Raw genomic sequence first — 14,131 nt, 5'->3', positions numbered from 1 at the left:
TTTGTGATATGGGTTTTTTAGGAGAGATTGTAAGGATAGATATTATGAAAAACGGCATAAATAAATTAATTAATGTGGCTTAATTTTGTTTAATAAATAATTGTTTTTTAAACTTATATTGTACACTTCTTATATTGTATTTACAGCAACAAAAAAAACTGTGTACCGAGTTGAGGTTTTTAAACGTATTGTTTTGACAATCCTTTGTATAACCTAAAAATGCACCAAAACAATAGTAAATTTTAAAAGTTATTGCCTCCTGCCTCCTAATAAAACAATGGTTTTTATCTTACGTACACTGTTTGCGAATAAAGAAATTCGGCGTCCACGCAAGTACTTGCTTACAAAATTCATAGATTCTGTGAGACTGCACGTGAAAGGTGGAACTGGAGGCACGGGTCTGCCCAAGTATGGCGGGCTCGGCGGCCAGGGCGGCTGCGTCTACTGCGTGGGGAAGGAGGGCGCCGACCTCAAGAACATCATGACCAAGTACCGAGCCAGGACCATCGCCGCCGGCCACGGAGAGGACAGCCGGAAAAACAAAATAGTCGGCAGCCCTGGCGAGGACGCCAAACTTGAAGTGCCTTTAGGAATAACTATATACGGGGAGCAAGGAAAAGTCCTCGGCTCCATCAACGAAGAGGGCGACACAGTTATAATAGCTCGAGGAGGCCCCGGAGGTGATACCAAGAACAGTTTTCTTGGCCATTTTGGACAAACTCACCACGTAAGATTAGATCTTAAACTGATTGCTGATGTTGGTCTAGTTGGCTTCCCGAATGCTGGCAAGAGCTCACTTCTAAAGGCTATCTCTAGGGCTAAGCCGCGGATTGCTAACTACCCATTCACCACCATAAAGCCTAATATAGGAATAATCAAGTATGATGATTTGAGGAGGATATCTCTGGCCGACCTGCCGGGGCTGATAGAAGGGGCCCATGTGAACATTGGCTTGGGACACAAGTTTCTGAAGCATGTGGAGAGGACTAAACTGTTGCTGTTTGTGGCGGATGTGCAGGGGTTCGCTCTAAGCCCTCGCCACAACATGCGGAGCTGCCTTGAGACCATCCTGCTGCTCAATAAGGAGCTGGAGCTCTATAATGAAGAACTGCTGGAGAAACCTGCAATACTAGCCATAAACAAGATGGACCTGCCCGGAGCTGAAGACACATTTAATGAGGTCAAAGAAGCACTCAGAAATATGGACTCAACACTGCAGTCTATACCTGAAGAAATAAGGCCCAACAAAATTATCCAGTTTGAAGATGTACTCGGAATATCAGCTCTGAAACATAATGAAAGCATTAAAATACTGAGGGATAGAATAAGGAAGAGGTTAGATGAGTATGCTGAAGCAAATAATCCTGATATTGTAGACGCCAGTGATCTGTTTAGAAAGAACAAAGCCATCATGGGGGAGAGGGGGCCACAGGTGACCTGAATAAGGATCATAATAGAACCATAGAAGTAAATATATTAAATAGTACTTACTTTAAGCTATAATAAATATTCCTTTAAATTGTTCCAAATCTTTCTTTTTGTAGTACCTATTCCATATTAGGAAATGTGTTAATTTTATAAGAAAAAAACAACTATTATATTTCTTATAAGGTCCTTTATTAAAACATATTAAAAGCTGCACAGTATAATAATATTTTACATAGCTTACACATACTATATTCAGATAAATGTTTTTACTATTTCTACAAGGGCACTTCTGCATAATCATAATAAAATAAAATGATTATTATATTACAAATACAGATAACTTACACTATACTAATACATCAGCAGTCCAACTAATAACATTTAAAATATACAAAGAAACAGTAAGCAATAGAGTTGAATCTACCTTTATAATATGTACAATTATTGCAAAACACTGATTTAGATCTTATGTAGTAAGAACACCTTAGTACCTACAGCTAAGAAAGATAGAACAATCAACATTAAAAATATACTGTAAAGATTTTAGCAAAATATTTATTCATTTATTTTAGTGATAAATAATTATTCTGATAATGAATTATGGTTTTTGTATAATTTTGTTGTTGACTGTACTCCCAAATATCTACCATACTACGACGAGTTTTCCATAGTCAGATAACTTTGTTTAGATCTAATTTTACATCAATCAATTCGCAAATATCTAACTTATCCTAGTGTTAAAAAACCAAGTACTTATAAAACATAAAACTAACATAGAGTGTGCCCCCATGTTGCAACCAATTTTATATCACAGTAGCTAAAATATTCGATCCATCTTACGAAATCAAAACAAAAATTAGAAAGTTTCAGTGTAATCGAATCAAAATTCGTTCAGTCTGCTAACATTCAATAGAGCGTGAATGCGTAGTTGAAGCCATTTTTAAGAGATTGCGTAAAGGTGTGGTGTGAGACGGTGTAGGCATTTCAAGTTTATAAATACTTACCATCACATTATACACTTACTACCTAGGTAAAACTATAAAGTTTAGATTATTGTTGTATGCCTTCAGTTTGTGGTTGGTAGCCTTACCGCCACATCATAATAATTAGTGTTTATACATAAGGTTAACTTTTGTTATTGGCTAATACATATTGTGGATTTCATTCATACGGTCAGATAGAAGGACTAGTAAAAACCCAACACTTAAAATACTAAATAACCAATATTTATACTTTATAGAATATTGAAAGTAAATGTGTGTAAACCATTTTTAAAACTCTATCACGTGATAAAAATAACTAACAAGAAACTTAGCATTGATCAAACTCACATTCAAGTTTCAAGTAAAGAAAACCGACAGAGACTGCTTTACAAAATATAGGGTATCTAAAATTTTACTTAGCTGTAACAAAAAATCTCACAATCCGTAGTAGTACTAGTTTGCATTGCTCCAGTGTTAGACTATCTTATCTTATCAACGCTCTACAATTTCTCACTCATCTGCTCTCTCGCTCACTCATCTGCCATCTCGCTCACACGTGCTTCTCGCTCACTCCTCAGCCTCGGTGGCAGGCTCTGGGGGCGGCAGCGGGGGCGGCGCGGGGCGCGGGTAGGGGCGGCTGGAGCCGTCCGACGCGGCGTCGCTGGCCACGTCGTCGCCCGATGACGGGGACGGCGGGGATTCGTTGTCTGTGGGAGGTTATGGTGGTTTAGGTAATGAGTGTGGTGATGGTTTATGAGTCTCATGATGGCAATTTGTAATGAGGTATTATTTCATTTAAGAATTTTAAGATACTGCATATAATTATGTGACTTCAAATAAAATTATTCTCATAGTTTATCCTTGCGATCAGTTCAAATTAAAATTTTCTTCTTCTAGTTTAGCGGGTTTGATTTCGACACGCGATTTTAAATCAAAACAAAGTATGCATTCAGTAAAATGCCCTATTTTCAGTATTTAAGGCATTTCTCCTTCATGCCGCATTGCCGTGGCACACTGTATAGTCATAATAACTATTAATTAAATTAGACAAGTGTGTACAAACTCACTGTTGTTAGGGTTGAGTCGGTTGTCGGGCGAGGGGCGGTGTTTCTTGGCCACCGGGTCTTCCTTCGCGTCGTCCACCTGAGCCGGACACTCCAGGTGAACTAGGTGGAACACCTGGGAAATATAAATAATTAATCAATTAGTAGGTAGTTGATAAAAAAAGTTGTATTATGGTAGTTTCCATGGTATGAAAATCAAAATTCTATTGAGCCTGTATTTTAGAGAATACGACAAAAAGAAGCAGACAAAAAATTTAAATGAAGGACTAGTCTTTTTTAAGCCAAATAATTGTACATTTATGTATTAGGTACATTACCTCATTGACAGAGTTGTTGGTGCCAACGATACGGATGATGGAAACTGGCCGCGGAGTGAAGTACAGCACTTGCCACGATCTGAAACAGAATTATAGGGGTTGCATGAGGACAGAGTACTATGGTGTTCCTTAGGAGTAGCCTATGTCCAACAGAAGAAAGTATTTTGTGATGGGATACGCTATTTTCTACGTTATTGCTTGCCACTGTAATGTGTAATGGATTGCACGGCACCTTTATCAACGTAGAAAGACGACATTATATAGCAATTTACGAAAAATACCGCGGAGTGATAAGTAGGACATAATATATATTATGTCTTCGCTGCACGGGTGCGTTATCGACGTAGATAAACGGCGCCGCGTTGTGCTTGGTGAAACGCGCATTAAAAGAGTTTTTCGTTGTCCACAACGGACCCGTGTCGCGGGGCCTAAAATCTAAAAACGCGCTTTTCACACTCGTCTCACCGGCAAGCGTCCCTCGTGCGGTCCGCGACCGTCTCCCACTCGTACGAGTTGACGGACGTCTCCACGAAGTAGGAGTAGTGCCTAAAAAAATAATGTTCTTTTTAAATAAAAAAAAACAAAAAACACACACACAAAAAAAACACACACTCACGCCTTGTACTAATGTACTCCCTTGCGGGGTTGGCAATTTGGCATTGCTGCACCCACTTTTCGCCAGTGTTATGTTAGTCCCAATGTAATAGGGGGCGGGCCTATTGCCATTTTACGGGCACATCCAAGACCCGGGAACAAATATCTGTGTTTAAACAAATATCTGCCCCAGCCGGGAATCGAACCCGGGACCTTCGGCTCAGTAGTCAGGGTCACTAACAACTACGCCATTCGGTCGTTTAAAATTTGAACTGAAAATTTCATAAAAAAGATTAATTGGATAAATTTGTAATTCCTTATATATTTGAGTAATTATTTGCCTGTAATCGCAGTCCCACAGCAGCAGACGCAACGAGCCCAGCAGGTAGGGCTGCGCCAGCTGCACCACGATGGCGCCGGGCCCGAGCTGGTGGCACGTGTAGCCGCCCTCCCAGTCGTAGTGGGTCGTGTCGCCGTTGAGCAGGGCGTTGCGGGTGCGGCTGTGGGGGAAAGGGACTGGTTAGTGGTGGAGATTTTGAAGCGTGTCTGTGGCAAACTAGATTAGGATTTGTCACTGTGGTGAAAAGGAAAAGATTAGCCAGTCATAATATGTAGCATAGCTTGAGTCGCAGACTGGCCAGGATGCAGGACGTATAAGGCACGGGTGATACGTCATTTTAGAATGCACCCCTGCAGATTTACTGCATATTTTGACGCATCGTAGGACCCCTAAAAATAAGTGTAATTCAACAAATGAAACTGCTTGCTCTGCAGTCAATGTATTTTAGACAGTAGCACACACCACATATTTCAAAAAACCATAGGTTTTAGCTAAACATTTGCATGACAAATTATAACCAGCCATAGATCTGTTGTGCTGACGAAATCAGACAAATCGTCAGTAGTAGTTAGATAAGAAAAACTAATCACAGACTATTTCACGACTATTTATATCCAACCGTAGCTTATTGGCTAACTATCCATACCTAATGCCCTCAATAACTACAGCGGACAGCTGTGAGAGACGAGTGTGATGTGTGACACCTGTGAGAGACGAGTGTGATGTGTGACACGTGTGAGAGACGAGTGTGATGTGTGACACCTGTGAGAGACGAGTGTGATGTGTGACACATACCTGATGCCCTCAATGACCACGGCGGACAGCTCGACGGTGGCCACGTTGTGCACGGGCCGCACCAGCCCGTCGCACAGCGGCGGCACCTTGCTCGTGTACATCGCCTCCAGCGCCACTGCGTGGAACACCTGTGAAGGACGAGTGTGAAGTTTGACGGTTAAGATTTTAATTTAGTCTAATCGATAAATCTATTCAACAACCTTCTCTTACTGTTTTAACGAAACACAAACAGCTTAATACGCTTAGGATTATAAAAAAATATATAGGTAAAATGGACCAAATGTGGCCCTCAGGTTAGCGGAACGCAAATTGAGTTTCTATCTTCGATAACAGTAACCTATCTTTCAATCAAAAGACGGTTGAATAGTTCTTATGGCATAGCGTGCATCAATGGCGTCCTCGCCGAAATTCCACCAGCGCCTTACCTCCCGTTTCTAAGGGAACCTAAAAAGTTCTGCGCATTAGCCCAATTTCGGTTCCAACCACAAAGCAAATATATAGTAGATCTGTTGTAAGCAACGTAGCCGTGACGTAGCCAAGTTCGACCTGTCGTCACACGGTCTGTAGTTCAGTTACTCCACGCTTGGGGTGCTGACATCAGTGGGTGACAGGTCCCGAGCTTGAGCGGTACAGTTGAGTCTTGAAATGATTTTATTTTACGTGTTTCTCGATCAAAATGAAGTTGTTGCATTGTTGGATGTAAGAGCTACAGTGATGATAGAAGATTTGTGGACGAAAGCAAAGTATATTTTCACACGTAGTAATATTTTAAATTATATTTTATTTTACTTCTAGAACATTCTAAATTGCTGGAAGCGACATCTAGTGTCAAATAGAAATACTAGTCAGGGATGTACTCAGGCCGGATGCCGCCGGATAAAAAATAAATAGGGGGCGTCATGTTTATTATGAATTAAATATTTAGTTTTTTTTAGATTTCCTGACACTGCATTGAAGCAGCAATGAATTAAACTAATCCACAGGCTGAGTCCAACAAAATACAGCAAAGTATGTTCTCTACATTTTAATGCGGAGGACATACCTACTAAACACGTAAATAAGGTTTGAAAAAAATAAGAGAAGGCGCTTACCCTAACATATGGAATGTTAGGGTAAGCGCCTTCTCTTACAAGAAAAGCTAACTTAAATTAATTACTAAAACCATCGATGTTGAAAAAAGGCGGAAGGAATCTCGCTAACTAAATACTGAGGCACAACAATGGCGGCGACATGGGAGTGTGTGGGTGCGTCGTGATTATGATTATCAGCCATAAATGAGGATTGGCTCCATTCACTAAATGCACATATCCAAGAACAGACACCTTTATTTAATCATATCACACACCTCTCCAAATAAATTATAGAGAAATATATAAATATTAGATTCAGGCATATTGCTACTTCCAAACACAACAGTCACAAAGCGACAGCATTTTAATAAGACTGTTCTTTTTACAGGTGATTCATATTATACCTGATTTTAATCACAAAATTACTTTCATTTAATTCCATCGGGCCGGCTCGGCGCGAGCCTTCGAGCTTTTTTTTTTTTATTTATTTATAAACACTTTATTGTATAATAATAGAAACAGTTACAAAAATGGACTTAAAAGTAGTAAGTATATACAGAGGCGGGCTTATTGCCAAGAAGCAATTTCTTCCAACCAACCTTTGTTTGGTGGAAAACTTAAGTTTTAAACTCCTTTTAGCTGCTTTTTGAGCTGAGTTTTGCGATCCATACGTAGATTTTTACTCGACTTCGATTATGTTATATTTGTGCAATAAAGTATTAAATAAATAAATAAATAAATAAAACTATTGAGTAATAACGATAGTGAGTACTGTCCATTTAATTAACAATAAGTGTTAATATATAAATAATAACAAAAGTTAACTGTTAAATAGGTAACTATTTAATAAACAAAACATATTAAAAAAAAAAATTCATGTTTCCCTTTTCTCATACTGTATTTAAATCTGACCATTTAGCGCCCCATTTTATATTATGCCTTAGTCCGTCCCTGTCTACCAGTTCGCAATGACAAATAAATTTGAAATACATTAGGTACGTCATTTATTCTTCTTTGGCCTTCAGATATCATATGAGCTACGCAATGTATAACCACAGAGGCTTCTACTTGAACTTAGATGGCGTTAACCTGAGCTTTACATAAAAGTTCATCTACTTGAACTAAGATGGAGTTCGCGTCCCGCACCCCCGCGCACCTCAGCCTTCAACCCCGATTAGTGGCTTCATCTCATCCTATATAGAAAACGAAATATGGCAGCTCTACTTTGTATTTGCTTTGTGGTTCCAACGGTCCTAATTTGGCTACGTTTAAAGCATGGTAGCCATAGATTAGCTTCGTATTTAAAAGCCTAATTTTACAAATAAAATTAGAACATCATTAATATGAAATGTAAAGTATTATATCCAAATTACCTTGTTAACAGTGTTGCTAGTGCCGACCACTTTAATGTACTGCACGACTCGCGGCTCGAAGTAGAGGTTCTGCCAGGAGCGGCAGTAGTAGCGGCTGTGGTCCACCACGCGCACCCACTCCTTCTGGTCCACGGACACCTCGATGTAGTACGTGTACGATCTGCGGATTTATTGTAGCATTTAGCACGTTCAAGTCCTTCTTAAGGAATAGAAGAGGGGATGTGTGGTCTGTTAAATACGTTTTTTATAGCACATATTTTATTGGCTCGAAGTAGAGGTTCTGCCAGGAGCGGCAGTAGTAGCGGCTGTGGTCCACCACGCGCACCCACTCCTTCTGGTCCACTGAGACCTCGATGTAGTACGTATACGATCTGCGGGTGAGGATTTGTACTTAGAACAGTTTTCTATGTTTCAGGTTCAGAGCTTTTAGGTTTGCATTTAGGGCGTTTGTTCCGTATATATGTACGATCTGAGGATTTAGGTTTGCGTTGAGCACGTTCAAGCATTTCTTCTTATAGTGTTATGGTAGAGGGAATAGCAGTGGGGATGTGTGCTAGCACATCATTATTTTATTATCTAATAGCTATCTAGTAGCGGCTGTGGTCCACCACGCGGACCCACTCTTTCTGGTCTACGGACACCTCGATGTAGATAGATAGATAGATAGATAGATAAAGCGTTTATTTGATCCACTTTCTTACATACACAACAAATCACAATTACAGATATACACATTTGTACTTATAACTAGGTAAATAGTAGCTATGATAAAGACAGGTTTGTACTTAGCAGGTTGTGTGTTGAAGCGGACCAAAAGGGTGAAATGTAGTAGGTATATGATCTGCGGATTTATTGTGGCATTTAGCACGTTCAAGTCTTTCTTAGGGAATAGAAGAGGGGATGTGTGCTCTGTTAAATTCGTTTTTAAAGCACATATTTTAATATCTCGAAGGCTGTGGGTGGTCCACCACGCGCAGCCACTCCTTCTGGTCTACTGACACCTCGATGTAGTACGTGTATACGGTGGTGGGATATGTAAACTGTCAAATACGATATACAGCAAATAATACATCATCATCAGCCCGCAACCGACCACTACACATCACTATGTTCTCCGCCTTCCTCATTCCAACACTAACGGCTAACTGCCTAAGGTCGTCTGTCCAGCAGGATGGGCACCGTCCTTGACGCGTTCTCCACTCGAGGACTCTTCTACCCAAGTGGTCACATATCAGTCTCATTTATCCATTGATATCAAAGTCAGTAGTCAGATTTCAAATACCAAACCCTTACCTATTATCTCTATCCCACAACAGCAGCCGAATATGATTAATAATGGTCCGGGCCTGCAGCCTCACTATCAATCCAGGATTATCCTCGCTGATGCTGTGCCGCGTGTACCCTCGCTCCATGTCGTAGCTCTCCGTGTCTCCGTCGAGGAGAGACGACCGCATGTCGCCCGTGATCACGCGAGCGCCGCGCTTGGGCGTCGCGATATTCTCTTCTGGTACTGTTGGTGAGAGGGTGGAGTGTGAAAAGTGATGGTTTGGATTTTGGGTTGGTTGTTAAGAAATTACTTGTGTACTTTATTTAAATAATGAAGTTAGATTTTCAATAATGTTGGTATATTTGACTACATAATTATTCAAAGATTTCAAGTAATGTAGTTTATACACATGAATAAGTTTTTAATTATATTTGTAGCTACGTATCCTTAATGAGGGATTTATTTATATTTACAAAACAAATAATTTCCGCTACCCTTTTTACTGAGTTACAGCCTGCCTCAATGATCGAGAGCTGCAATGCAAATTATATAGTCGTGGTTAGCGTAGCAGCGCCCTGAAACTACATTTCATAAACTTTTGCCTAGTTTATCGAAGTGCACTAAGAATCTATGCCATTCTATGCCTATTCTATTTCCCACTCACTCCGTATACCGCGGTGCCTCAGGTCGGTGGTGCTGGTGCTGGTCTTCTCTTGGATGGGGTCGAGCAGCATATCCTCCGTCAGATAGTGCCTGTGCGATGTTTGCCTACCCGGTGCATAGATTTCCATCAACGCCTTTTCGCCTACCCAACTCGGTACTTAAGCCTACCCGTAGGGGGTTTTTGGCTACCCACCCGAGGACTTTTGCATACCTGTCCAAGGACTGTTGCCTACCCGTGCAGGGACTTTTGCCTAACCAACCAAGGATTTTTGCCTACCCGTCCATGGATGCTTGCCTACCCATTCAGACACTCACTGCGTATCCCTCGGTGCCTCAGGTCGGTGGTGCTGGTGCTGGTCTTCTCCTGGATGGCGTCGAGCAGCATGTCCGCCGTCACCAGCGGGAAGGGCCGCGCCACCGTCAGCAGCTCCTCCAGGCTCATCAGCGTCAGACGGACCGACTTGAGGATCTTCTCCTGAGGGTGGGAGAGGTGTTGTTATTGTGTGGTATCTGGGATGTTGCATTTCAGCCTAAATACAATACAACACGCATATTATGGCTCTTAAACAATCCACAGGCGATACCTAACATTTTGAGTCTCAGCCGGTCTTCGTATTAGCTACCGGTGACAAACTGTCGAAGATGCGCCGGGCGTTAGTATTTGGAGTGATCCTGCTACAATCAGTGTACCTTAATTTATGTCCCTCAGAAGGGATTTATTTGTGCACCTCAGATGATGATGTATTTCCCTCACTACACTTTTTCTGATTCACGAACTTACTCGTCTCCTCATACAGGTCAACTTTGGTTCAAACAGGAACATAGAGTTACAGAAATTCTAGGGTCCACAATAAACGTCAAATCAATTCCACCCTGCTTCTACATAGATATTTTAGGTAGTTGTCCAATACATACCACCTGCGCCTGCCCCGCCTCCGACTTGACCCACTGCTGGTTGGCGTCGAACCAGCGGCACACCGCCTTGAAGATGTCCACCTCGGGCGCGAAGAACGAGTCCCTCTCTAGCAGGCTCTGCAGCGCTTCCTGGTGGCGGGGTAAATAGGTTTAAGGAATTTGCTATGCATAAGTGCCATCTTAAAAGGCACATAAGAGTGTTATTTGAACGAAATGTAATTTATAAGATGCTATTTTCAGAAGATATATTTGTTTTTGATTATACTAGTCGTTTGGCACTAATTAATTAACTGGCTTTACTTCAGTGAGGCAATAAACTTATGGAATAGGAGGATACTATGGAATGCGAGAAGGTGACCGTTCATCTCTTGAAAGGCACAAAATGGAATATTGTATGAGGTAGCTAAAACGTAAAAACTTACAACAGACAGCTGCAAGAAGGATTCGTGTACAAGCACTTCCGCTGCGTTTTTGTCCAAGAAGTTGAAACAGTAATTCATCAATCCATCCAATCCATAAAGCCTGAAAGAAAAACAATATGCTGGTCAAACTATGTAAATGTTACAGTATTTTTTTAAGATATATTCTGACACAAAGTCCCCATGCCTCTTTACCAAAAAAATTATCAAACTAGGGCAATGTGACCACAGGCATGTGTTTTTGACAACCAATCCAGTACAACCATCTCAGCTATCCCAGTTTACTTCCAACACTCTGTACGGTAATCCATATCCATAGTCCTCACCTGGCGGCGTCCAGCACGGAGCACACGTTCCTCAGCGCCAGCACCTGCCGCAGATAGTCCGAGATGGCGGCCTCCAGCTCCTGGAAGTTGAACTGGTGCGCCAGCCCCAGCATGTCCAGCACTGTCTCCTCGCGCAGCACCGAGAGACCCATGTGTCCTGAGGGATGGGGGTTAGTTTAGATTGACGTAAGTGTATTTATATTGTTCATACATGTAGTCTAGGCTAGGACAATCCTTCTCGCAGCGTAGACAGACCCATGTGTACTGCTTCAGTAATAAGAATTAGTTTTGGTTTTTGCGAGTGAGATAAAATAATAATGTTAAAATAATTTTGATCACGAAAAGAAGCAAGGTCCAGTAAGATAAGTAATGTTTGTTTACCTGAATAGACATATCGCAAGAGTGCTTTGAACGCCTGCAGCGGTGCCTGTAGCTCCACTTCCGCCTGAAAAATAGATTTCATTTTCGATTATAGTTTTATTCCCAATTTTTTCTTGTTTTTTTTGTGTATAAAGCAGCTAAAGTTACTTTAATATTTATTGCTTTACATGCCCCACATGTATTTTAAAGCCTCACCTGTTGCATGCTAGAACCCTAACTAGCTTCTAGAGCCTCATCTGTCTGCTAGAGTCTCACCTGTCTTCTAGAGCGTCACCTGGCAGCTAGACCCTATGCTGACTGTTAGAGCCTTGTCTGACTGCTAGAGCCAACCCTGACTTCTAGAGCCTCACCTGACTATTATAGCCTTGTCTGACTGTTAGAGCCTCACCTGACTATTATAGCCTTGTCTGACTGTTAGAGCCTCACCTGACTATTATAGCCTTGTCTGACTGTTAGAGCCTCACCTGACTATTATAGCCTTGTCTGACTGTTAGAGCCTGGTCTAACTGTTAGAGCCTTGTCCGTCTGCTAGAGACTCACCTGCCTGTTAGAGCCTCACCTGACTATTATAGCCTTGTCTGACTGTTAGAGCCTCACCTGACTAGCCTCCCGCATGCCGCCGTACAGCAGGGCGCGGAAGTAGTCGGAGCTGGCGGCGAGGATGACCTTGTGCGCCGGGATGCGCACTCCCTCCACCACCAGCGTCACATCAGAGTACTCCGCAGACAGGCAGAGTGAACCAATGTTCTCAGACAGGTGGCCTGGGAAATTAAGTGTTGGTAGAGAGTTAGGCTGATTGTTGGTTAAAATGTGAGTAACAGCTGATCTACTCAGGGGGTAGCAGTTGGCTAAGTATATAGGTATTCTAAAAAACACTGAGATAAAGTTGTAGTTATTGTACAATTAAAATTCACCCACCTGATCTTCAGTTAAAATTGAACAATCTCAGCTTTTTCTGAATGTTGTGCCTTGTGACCAATGTTTTTGTGATGGTTTTCAGATTGCCCCAGATCACATTGATATTTATTTCATAAGTAGTGTTAGTAATAATATTGATATGTGGGGATGCAGAGATGGGATGGAAGATTTCCCAGCCGCTGCCCAAGATCGAGCCTGATGGAGAAATCTTCTCAAAGTCCATTGTCCCACCTGAGGTATGTTGGGATGGATGTATATGTATAATGTTTTTTTTCCTCCCCTTATTTGTTTTAACATGCAATCATTAATGTATGTATGTATGTATGTAATAATATGGAAACTCACTTATATGCTCGATCTCCCCCACCCGACTGCTGGAGCCGGCGCCGGAGCTGGTCGCCGACATGTACTGGTGCTGGCTGCTCATCTTCCTCCTCTAACATCAAACCTCCCCTGTAATAGACAATGTTGACTTCAGCTTGCAGCAACAGCCATTTATGTCGAGAACTTATAAAAAAAGCTGACTTTGTACTCAATTTGGCAGTTGAACAGGTGATTTAGTTGTTACAAGAATTATAGTATTTTCAGTCCTACCTGTGTTGCTTCTATGATCTAGTTGTATGAAAAAACAATAATTAAATAACATGAAATAGCACATACAGTGTGAACCCACCAACCCGCTTGGTGGGAAATGTTCCAAGTTTAGGAAGTCAGTTTAGACCTTGGAGATATGCACAAAGGTTCCATTTGAGAGAGCCAGGTGCAGGTACTTACACCTCCACAGAGAATATAATAGAAACATGAAATAGGGATATTTGTAACACAGCAGTTAAATTATTAGAACCCACAACATAGTTTGTAAGTTTACATACTTATACACAAGTTTAAATATCTAAATAACTTAGCAAAGAGTGCAAGTCCTTGCCTAAATTGCTATAACGCAAGCGTACTTATTTGTTAACATTTCAAGCAAGGACTCGATAAAATATAAAGTACTTTGCTATTACAAAATTACAAATATTGAACGATAACATAAACACTCACCCAGTCTCACCTCTACTGCAATGGCCTCAACAAGAATTGTTCTCGATTAACTACTTCGGGGTTTACTAATTAGAAAATACCGGCACTTTCAAGAGCAATTCAATTCCCAATAATTACTGTAATTAATTTTAAAACGTAAAATAAATCTTATTTATTTACCTACGCACGAACTTTACAAAAAATCACCAAATATGCACAGATTACACAGACAGAGAAAGTAAGTCCTATACTTAT

The 14,131-nt window shown here is 41.2% G+C and overlaps 2 protein-coding genes across 3 annotated transcripts; one reads left to right on the top strand and one right to left on the bottom strand.

Annotated features, from left to right (window-relative positions):
• Positions 1-243: 243 nt before the first annotated feature.
• LOC105382948 (GTP-binding protein 10 homolog) lies at positions 244-1,524 on the top strand. Its single transcript, XM_011552942.3, has one exon. The coding sequence runs from the start codon at positions 278-280 to the stop codon at positions 1,439-1,441; it is 1,164 nt and encodes a 387-aa protein (XP_011551244.3). The 5' UTR covers positions 244-277; the 3' UTR covers positions 1,442-1,524.
• Positions 1,525-2,506: 982 nt separating this feature from the next.
• Positions 2,507-14,101, bottom strand: LOC105382947 (BTB/POZ domain-containing protein 9). 2 transcript variants are annotated; one of them, XM_038117911.2, is made up of 16 exons: positions 13,898-14,101; positions 13,199-13,306; positions 12,533-12,696; positions 11,936-11,999; positions 11,555-11,711; positions 11,232-11,331; positions 10,810-10,938; positions 10,210-10,369; positions 9,258-9,474; positions 7,965-8,124; positions 5,522-5,649; positions 4,728-4,886; positions 4,258-4,338; positions 3,793-3,871; positions 3,479-3,590; positions 2,507-3,118 (listed from the first exon to the last, which is right to left on the bottom strand). In XM_038117911.2, the coding sequence occupies exons 2-16, from the start codon at positions 13,278-13,280 to the stop codon at positions 2,979-2,981; spliced, it is 1,932 nt and encodes a 643-aa protein (XP_037973839.1). In that variant the 5' UTR covers positions 13,281-13,306; positions 13,898-14,101; the 3' UTR covers positions 2,507-2,978. The 2 variants fall into 2 exon arrangements, with proteins under 2 accessions (XP_037973839.1, XP_048479516.1); XM_048623559.1 differs by having other exon boundaries at positions 13,908-14,101.
• Between the last annotated feature and the right edge of the window lie 30 nt (positions 14,102-14,131).

Source organism: Plutella xylostella, chromosome 10 (assembly GCF_932276165.1).
Source record: "Plutella xylostella chromosome 10, ilPluXylo3.1, whole genome shotgun sequence".
NCBI classification, from domain to species: domain Eukaryota; kingdom Metazoa; phylum Arthropoda; class Insecta; order Lepidoptera; family Plutellidae; genus Plutella; species Plutella xylostella.
The sequence above is the reverse complement of the archived record's forward strand: the minus strand, read 5'-3'. Positions and strand labels throughout refer to the sequence as shown.